General features: G+C 43.5%; 1 protein-coding gene across 4 annotated transcripts; it reads right to left on the bottom strand.

Annotated features, from left to right (window-relative positions):
* Positions 1-2089: 2089 nt before the first annotated feature.
* zbtb25 (zinc finger and BTB domain containing 25) lies at positions 2090-6554 on the bottom strand. 4 transcript variants are annotated; one of them, XM_046059947.1, is made up of 3 exons: positions 6435-6554; positions 5104-5284; positions 2090-4970 (listed from the first exon to the last, which is right to left on the bottom strand). In XM_046059947.1, the coding sequence occupies exons 2-3, from the start codon at positions 5274-5276 to the stop codon at positions 3782-3784; spliced, it is 1362 nt and encodes a 453-aa protein (XP_045915903.1). In that variant the 5' UTR covers positions 5277-5284; positions 6435-6554; the 3' UTR covers positions 2090-3781. The 4 variants fall into 4 exon arrangements, with proteins under 4 accessions (XP_045915903.1, XP_045915905.1, XP_045915906.1 ...); XM_046059949.1 differs by lacking the exon at positions 6435-6554 and adding an exon at positions 6199-6407; XM_046059950.1 differs by lacking the exon at positions 6435-6554 and adding an exon at positions 5778-6008.
* Between the last annotated feature and the right edge of the window lie 3505 nt (positions 6555-10059).

Below are 10059 nucleotides of genomic sequence, written 5' to 3'. Positions count from 1 at the left end.
ATGACCACATTACTCCTATTTTAGCTTCATTACACTGGCTCCCAGTATGTTTTAGAATTGATCACTTTTAAAGCTCTTCATGGCCTCTCGCCTTGTTATATTTCTGACCTTTTAGTCCCATACGCACCAGCACGTACCTTGAGATCCTCGGGCAGAGGTCTGCTGTCTGTTCCAGAGTCTCGACTGAAAACTAAAGGGGACAGAGCGTTTGCTGTCAGGGCCCCGAGGCTCTGGAACAGCCTGCCCGAGGAAATCAGGTCGGCTGAGTCAGTGAACTCTTTTAAGTCCCTTCTTAAAACATACTTTTATAGGAGAGCCTTTCCTGATTACAGTTGATTTTAACTGTTTTTAAATTCCTTACAAGACTCTTCTTGCTTTTATCGCTTGTGAAAGCACTTTGTCACGTGGTTTTTATTCATTATTATTATTGTTTATAATTTACAGATGTGTTAGATGAGAATTAAAACTTCTGATCTTTAGTTTAATAACATGAAGATAAAATGAACAAACACGTACGAGAGTTCAGGAGGAAAACCTCGTATCTCTCAGTAGTGTCAGATTATTGTTGTTAATCTGATGGCTGATTATTTTCTGTAAACACTGACATCATGGTTAGAACTCAGCATCTTCAGTGTTGAGCCGTTCACATGTTGCTGATCAGGTTTTTCCTCTCTCTGCCTCTGTGACATCACATTCATGAATTAGCCAATCGGCAGGCACCGTCACCTGAATCTGAGCGAGAACCTGCAGCTTTGAGATTAGATTAATATTCTGCTCGTCATGAGGTCACTTCCTGTTTTTATTATAATATTTTCACATTAGTATTGAAACAGTTTAATGACCCTGTGATTTACTGAGTCACTGTCAATATATTAATAGAATAAAGCTGTATTTCTGTCTGTTGTCATGAAAGAATAACTTTAATTTTACATGGGAAAAAATGAGATAAATGTTTCATGAAATGATCTTTATATGTTACTATCATATTTACAAAGTCATACTGTAATGAAAATAAATTTCTTAGTAATTTATGTAGAATAAAGTCGTCATCTTTCAGGTTGTTGACTTTTTCTTTTTTGTAAAATCAGGATCATAAAGTTTAAATTTTATGATTATAAATGTATTTCTTTTACAAGAAAACATCTTGATATCACAAGAATAAAGTGTCACTTTAAATTAAATGTACAGTTTGGGCTGCAGGAGGAAAAACACATTTCACATCTTTTTAGGTTCCTGCGGAGTGAAAGCTTCCCTCGCTGCTCTGCCCTCTGCTGACGCCTGCTGGACTGAATCTGTTACTGCAGGAAATGAAGCACCTGAGATCAGACGAGGGTTTAACCTTCAGCACTCAAAGGCTCACTCACTTTCATTAGTCTTGGATGACCATGATCTTCTGCTGAAAGGTCAAGAATGAGCTTTCAAGTTTGAAAATTTTATTCTCTCGCTGATTTCTATTATTATTTTACAAACATTATTACTTGTACATCCTGTTTATTCCTTGATAGGTTTTTGTTTGTCCTTGTATGTGTAAAAACTACTTGACAATAAAGCTGTTTCTCATATCAGTACTCTCCTCGCAGTGGTTCACACACACTCCTTCAACATGTGAATCATTCATTCATTCATTCATTCATTCATGTATCAAGTATTGATTTTACAATTGATTGTTTCCGTTACAGCCTCTTAAGTTTTATATGTGATTTCCTATTTTTGTATTTTTATTTCTCCTTTTTGTTTTTCTTTCTCACTGGAATATTATGAGTTGTCCTTTGTTGTTTCTCGGTGCTGCTTCCTCCACTTAGTTTACAGGTGTGATGAGAAGCTGATGTTCAGTCCGACTGGGATTATTTGATGCTTTTCTCTTGTATGTTAATCATCACAATAATAAATAAAACTATTTTTTTAACTTTAATGTCACTAGTTTCCTCTGTTGTTTGTTTCTTTGTTAAAATTATTTGAATATAAAACAAAATGAAACCTTCACATGACGTCCAGGAGTCTTTAAAGTTTTGGGTTCCGACAATATTGTTATTTGCAGATTTATATCAGCTACAAATGATTAAAAAAATATCATGTCCTCAAACTCCAGCTCTGTCGTCTGATTGGTGGAAAAAGACATTTATTTACAAAACTTTATTGTTCCATCAATGAAAAAAACAGACGTCTATGTACAAAACACGTCAACACAAAACTTCCTGTTTTGATTTTTTTTTACAGTGAAACACGACGACGTCACGACTGTCAATCAGACATTCACCAATCAATAATCAATGCCATCGCAACCGCCGGTCATGTGACCAGAGACACTAACAGCAGAGGACTCAAAGGACCACAACACCGTTCCATGAAACGTCTTTCAAAATAAAGTAACATCCTGTGATTCTCCTCATCATGGATCCGAGTAGCGAGGACTAAACTACTCTGTAGACTAACCTGAAGAAGTGAAAGTTTTCACTATTTCACAAGAAACAAACAGAAATAGAGAAATATCAAAGAAAAACAGAATGTTTCTTCCCCTCCTTTAACTGTTCAATCGCTCGACACGTGACCCTGAGGTGAACCTGTGCGGTGTCAGACAAGACCAGCAGGCTGTAGCACGACTATAATATAATGCTTAATGTTTAATTTCCCTCCGTTCTTCAGATGTAAAATCTATTTAAACTATTATTGTGTTGTTGTGATAAAGAAACTGAATTGTGATGAACGAGCTGATGAAACCAACAAACTGCCCAGAAGGAAGCAAATCAATACCCTGCAGAATGATTAGCAGAAACGTGAATGTTAAAATATTCAAATAAATAAGTGCAGTTTTTTCTATTTTAGAAAAGGAATAATTTGGTCAAAACATTAGTAAAACAGCTGGTGAACTTTGTCAATGACGGATTATTTTGACTTAGATTGTCATGAAGCTTTGTTTTACTGATGGAAACGACACAAACACCATAACACCACCACAGAAGGCACTGCTGCTGCTCTACACACCTGACTCCTACGTCACTGATGGAGTTTACCTTAATGAAACCTGTTCGCTGGTGAGTCTGGAAGATCAGGATTCAACATTTCTCTGCAGGATTCCACAGAAATAAACACGAACCGATGAAATAAAACTGATCACACGATGTGATGTAAACGCTGTCTGAAGAGAAAACGAACCATCACGTTCATCGAAGTTTAATCGATGATCAAAGTGATGGTTAGTTTACTTCTTGATTAGCCGAATAATCATCTCGTTTACAAAAAATGTCAGAAAACAGTGAAAAAGAGTCCAACACGTCTTCAGACGTCTTGTTTTCTCCGACCAATAGTCCAAAACCCCAAAAATGCAGTTGACTGTGAGCAAATATTCACATTAGAAAAGCTGCAAAAGAAAAGTTTGACTTTTCTTAGAAAATGACTTAAGCAATTCATCGATTTTCAAAACACTTTCTGATTCATTTTCTGTAGCTCAACTCATCAATTAATAGACTAATTGTTGCAGCTCTACTGAAGTTCATGAGCTAAAACTCTTAAAACCAGCAGTCCGACCCCCTCAGCTGATAACCACAGCACCACACTATGATCACGTGACTGATTCACACACACACACCTGCACAGGTACAGGACCATCAGACAGCAGCAGAGACAGAAACAGAACAACAACACAAACCTCAGAGTCCAGTCTGAGTCCAGAGAGAACGTCTCTTGGAACAACTCGTCTTTTTGCTACCAGACAACAGAACCACCTGTGTGCTCCGTCACGCCACCTGGAGGTGAAACACCTGTCATGGTTCATCTGATGACATCACTCGACGGGCACGCCGTCCACGCTCTCCTGGGAGACCTCAGAGTCCAGGGAGTAGCAGGAGCTGCCGTTGTCCTGTGTGTCCCTGTTGGCCTCCTCAGAGAGCGTAGCGGTTCCAGATGAGGCCACGCCCCCAGCACCGCCCCCTCCCTCAGCACCGCCCTCGCAGAAGTGGGCGGAGGCCTGGAAGAGCTGGCTGCAGAGGCGGTTGTAGCGGTGGTAGCGTGATGGTTTGCCAGTGTGGGTGTACATGTGCTCCTGCAGCTGGCTCTTGTGAGAGAAGCGCAGGCTGCAGACGGCGCAGGCGATCTTACGTTTGCGTGAGTGCAGGACGGTGGGAGTGGGGCTGCTCCCGCCTCCTCCGCCCCTGCTCCTCCTCAGCTCTGCAGCCAGCTGGTTAGCGAGCGCCTGGCTCTGTCTCAGCGCCTCCTCCAGGCACCCTGCATCCAGCTGCTCCTGGGCCCCTGGTGGTCCTTCCTCCACACCGGCATCCAGCTCGCCGCCCTGCGACAGCCCTTCCATCAGGCGGGTGGGATCGAGGGCGTGGCTGAACAGGTGCTCACGCAGGCCCTCGGGGGAGGAGCAGCGCTCTCCACAGCGGGGACACAAGAGGACCAGGGCCCTGTCTTTGAAGAGGAGGCCCTGACTGGGACTGCTACTCTGAGATGGAGACCCCAACCCCTGCCCCTCCTCCCCCTCGCCGTCCTCCCCCTCCTCCTCCTCCAACCGCTCCTGCTTGATACGAGTCGAGATGTCTGAGTCGTCTCCAGACGCCACAGAGCAGACGTTACGCAGCGCCGACATCTGACGGTCTGACGGGACCCCCTCCAGTCCGACAGTAAGAGACAGCTGGGAGTGGGACCGTGCCCCTCGGCCAGAGGAGCGTCCGTCCTCTGGTGCCCCGCAGGACACCGTGGTAGACTTGGGGACCCCGGGCGCCTCCTTGTTGGCCAGCTGGGAGGAGATCTGGATGCCGTACAGGTTGGACATGCGGACCACGTCGGTGGTGGCGTCTGCTGCAGCCTCGCCGGGTTTCCGGCACAGCTGGTAAGCGTGAAGAAACTTGATGCCTTCCTGCAGCCGGCTCTGGTCCACCGGCTGTTTGGGACACATGCCGGTGTACATGATGTGCAGCAGGTAGCTGAAGACGTCCGGCTGGATGTCCGTGGGCTGGATCTTTATACACTCACTGAGGACACGAACATGAGACAGGAAGGACAAAACGTCAGTGCCAATTTTTCATCCTGATCACACTGAGAATCAACATTAGTGTGCCCTGGTTCAGGACTCTCAGATGAGAGTCCCCCTCCCAACCCCTTGACCTGGATTGGTGGATGAAGATCATCTTGAAGTAGTTGGAGAAGGCGGCCAGCACGGCTCGGTGGGCTTTAAAGTAGACGTTTCCGATGGCGACGGTGCAGTCGCACAGGAAGCCGAACTCTCTCTGAACGTTGAGCTGCTGCAGCAGGAAGAGGCTGTGAGACGACACCTCCATGACCCACTCTGCAACGCACAGCAGCCGTTTCAAACCAGGACACAATGGGAACAACACTCACATTTAAACAGGTCTACACAGTAGAACATTAAGGTCCCAGTAGTTTTCAAAGGCTCCCAACCAAAGTATATTTGTTCACATTGAATTAGCTGGTCGAAGCTCCGGTTAGCAGCTTCTGTTAGCAGCTGGGCGGGTTTGTTTGTTAACACTTTAACTTCTTCTACCAACTACCTCCTGAATGCTGCTGAAACCATCACACAGGTTAATGTTGGACTACAATTAGAGCTCAGCAAAAAAACAATAAATATTACAAATGAATTAGCACTTTTCTATTAAGAGATTTCTTCTGTTGTTCTGACTGAAAAGCACTTTACTGCCTCAGATTTGTGAAGTGATCCGCTGTTCGGCATCAGAAGTGTCACATTCTGACCAGAAAGATCGAATCATATATAATATAAATATCGAATAATATGAAATGTTTTATTGTGACAACAGCTCTACCTACGGTACCCAGGAGCCTCCTGAACAACACGTGTCACCGTGGTTACTGAATTCATCCTCTCTGCAGACTGTTTATGAATCTTGAGCTGTTAGCAGCGCAGCTAACAGGCTGTTTGTTAATGAAATGCACCCTGGGAGTCGTAGTCGACTCCTCTCCTACAGTTTTTAATGTTTGTTCTGACTCAACAGTTTCAGCTGATCCTAAACTTTGTTTCCCAGCAGGCAGCAGCTTCAGCCATCAGTGTGTCTCAGCTGGCTCAGAGTACTGACACCTGGACAGGTGAGGTCACCTGCTAACCTCTGACCTCAGTGAAGGTCACCTGACACACACACACACACACTCACACACACACACATACGGGGGGGGGGGGGGGGGGGGGGGTCTTTACATGATAACAAAACGGCTGTGATTCAAACATACCGGAAACCGGACACCCGCGCGACCAAACAATACAGCTCCGCGCGTGCACGTGGCGGCGCGCCCGTCAGGCTGCAGCCTCTCCATCCTCTGTCTCATTCAAATTCAGCAACACGCACGTCCTCATTCACCTACACGCACACAGGCGCGTGCGCACGACCACCCGCCCGCAACACACCGTCTGTCTGTCTGTGTCGTGCACGCGCGCCGTGCCCGGCGGCCGTTAATCGATGTCTTACCGCAGAAATGTGCAGATTGTCTTCAGGATCTGGAGCCGATTTGTTGCTGCAGATGATCTCGCAAAAAGCCGCGTCACGTCTCGCGAGAGGAAGGGTCAAAGGCGCTGGTCACGTGATCCGACTGTGTCACCTTCCATCAACAATCAATAGCGGACTTATTGATCTCTATTGTACCATATAAATACAGAAATAACAGCTGTCCCCCAGACAGCAGGCAGCTGAACGTGTTTTACATTTAATCAAGCAAAATAAAACGACACACAACAACCACTGCAAAATTATTATTATTATTATTATTATTATTATTATTATTATTATTATTATTATTATAATTATTATTATTATTATTATTATTATTATACAGACACCTGGCAGCTCAGTTTAACTGACGCTGTGGGCTAAAACACCAGTTTACTTTGTTATTTATTGTTATTTCTCACAGTGCTGGATGAAGTATTCAGATCCTTTACTGCAGTAAAAGTACCTCTACCACAGTGTAAAATACTCTGTTACCAGTATAAAGGCTAATCAGGACTTATTAATGTCACAGGCATCACAATCATTCAGAGGAAAAGCAGCAGAAATGATTCGTTTTCTTTCAGTAGACTAATTGATTAATCAACTAATCGTATAATCGTTATATATAAATACATCCACTCAGGTACTGTGCTAAATTACACATTTGAGGGATTTGGAGGCTACTTTACTTGAGTATTTCCATGTTGTACGGCTAAATACTTCTGCTCCACTACATGACGGCTTTATTGATCTCTGAGGAGAAATTTGTTTCTGCTCATGAAACCAGACAAATAACAGATATGATAGAAATAGAAACTATAGAAATATATGAATGAAGTAGATGGTTGCAGAAGTATGTACAGTATGTACAGTATGTACAGTATACTACAGTGTGTACAGTATACTACAGTATGTACAGTATGTACAGTATGTACAGTATACTACAGTATGTACAGTATGTACAGTATGTACAGTATACTACAGTGTGTACAGTATACTACAGTATGTACAGTATGTACAGTATACTACAGTATGTACAGTATGTACAGTATGTACAGTATACTACAGTATGTACAGTATGTACAGTATGTACAGTGTGTGACAGGAGGGTGATGAACAAATAATGATGATGATGATGATGATGGTGGTGATGATGATGATGAGGATGATGGTGATGAGGATGATGATGGTGGTGATGATGATGATGATGATGATGATGATGATGATGGTGATGAGGATGATGATGGTGGTGATGATGATGATGAGGATGAGGATGATGATGATGGTGATGATGGTGGTGATGATGATGATGATGATGATGGTGATGAGGATGATGATGGTGATGATGATGATGATGATGATGATGGTGGTGATGGTGATGATGATGATGATGGTGGTGATGGTGATGATGGTGATGAGGATGAGGATGATGATGATGATGAGGATGGTGGTGATGATGATGATGAGGATGATGATGGTGATGATGAGGATGAGGATGATGATGAGGATGGTGGTGATGATGATGATGAGGATGATGGTGATGATGGTGGTGATGATGATGATGATGATGATGATGATGATGATGATGATGGTGATGAGGATGATGATGGTGGTGATGATGATGATGAGGATGAGGATGATGATGATGGTGATGATGGTGGTGATGATGATGATGATGATGATGGTGATGAGGATGATGATGGTGATGATGATGATGATGATGATGATGGTGGTGATGGTGATGATGATGATGATGGTGGTGATGGTGATGATGGTGATGAGGATGAGGATGATGATGATGATGAGGATGGTGGTGATGATGATGATGAGGATGATGATGGTGATGATGAGGATGAGGATGATGATGAGGATGGTGGTGATGATGATGATGAGGATGATGGTGATGATGGTGGTGATGATGATGATGATGATGATGATGATGATGATGATGATGGTGATGAGGATGATGATGGTGGTGATGATGATGATGAGGATGAGGATGATGATGATGGTGATGATGGTGGTGTTGATGATGATGATGATGGTGATGAGGATGATGATGGTGATGATGGTGATGATGATGATGATGGTGGTGATGGTGATGATGATGATGATGGTGGTGATGGTGATGATGATGATGGTGGTGATGGTGATGATGGTGATGATGATGATGATGATGGTGATGATGATGAGGATGATGATGATGGTGGTGATGATGAGGATGATGATGATGGTGGTGATGATGAGGATGATGAGGATGAGGATGATGAGGATGATGGTAGTGGTGATGATGAGGATGATGATGATGATGATGATGATGGTGATGATGGTGGTGATGAGGATGATGATGAGGATGGTGATGATGGTGGTGATGATGAGGATGATGAGGATGAGGATGATGAGGATGATGGTGGTGGTGATGATGAGGATGATGATGAGGATGATGATGATGGTGGTGATGATGAGGATGATGATGATGGTGGTGATGATGAGGATGGTGAGGATGAGGATGATGAGGATGATGGTAGTGGTGATGATGAGGATGATGATGATGATGGTGATGATGGTGGTGATAATGATGGTGATGAGGATGATAATGAGGATGGTGATGATGGTGGTGATGATGATGATGATGAGGATGATGATGAGGATGATGATGATGGTGGTGATGATGAGGATGATGATGAGGATGATGAGGATGAGGATGATGGTGGTGGTGATGATGATGATGATGATGATGATGATGATGATGATGATGATGATGGTGATGATGGTGGTGATAATGATGATGATGATGGTGATGATGGTGGTGGTGATGATGAGGATGAGGATGATGATGATGATGTAGAGGATGATGATGATGATGGTGGTGGTGATGATGAGGATGAGGATGATGATGATGATGATGAGGATGATGAGGATGATGAGGATGATGATGATGATGGTGGTGGTGGTGATGATGAGGATGAGGATGATGGTGATGATGAGGATGAGGATGATGGTGATGATGGTGGTGATAATGATGATGATGATGTGATGATGGTGTTGATAATGATGATGATGATGATGATGGTGATGATGGTGGTGATAATGAGGATGATGATGATGAGGATGATGGTGATGATGGTGGTGGTGATGATGAGGATGAGGATGATGGTGATGATGAGGATGAGGATGAGGATGATGATGATGATGGTGGTGATAATGATGATGATGGTGATGATGGTGATGATGGTGATGGTGATGATGATGATGATGATGATGATGGTGATGATGGTGATGATGGTGGTGATGGTGGTGATAATGATGATGATGAGGATGAGGATGATGATGAGGATGATGAGGATGATGGTGATGATGATGATGATGGTGGTGGTGATGATGAGGATGAGGATGATGGTGATGATGATGATGATGGTGGTGATGGTGATGATGATGATGGTGGTGATGGTGATGATGGTGATGATGATGATGATGATGGTGATGATGATGAGGATGATGATGATGGTGGTGATGATGAGGATGATGATGATGGTGGTGATGATGAGGATGATGAGGATGAGGATGATGAGGATGATGGTAGTGGTGATGATGAGGATGATGATGA

The sequence above is a fragment of the Micropterus dolomieu genome, linkage group LG10, assembly GCF_021292245.1.
Source record: "Micropterus dolomieu isolate WLL.071019.BEF.003 ecotype Adirondacks linkage group LG10, ASM2129224v1, whole genome shotgun sequence".
NCBI classification, from domain to species: domain Eukaryota; kingdom Metazoa; phylum Chordata; class Actinopteri; order Centrarchiformes; family Centrarchidae; genus Micropterus; species Micropterus dolomieu.
Note: the sequence above shows the minus strand (reverse complement) of the source record. Positions and strands in the feature narration are given on the sequence as shown.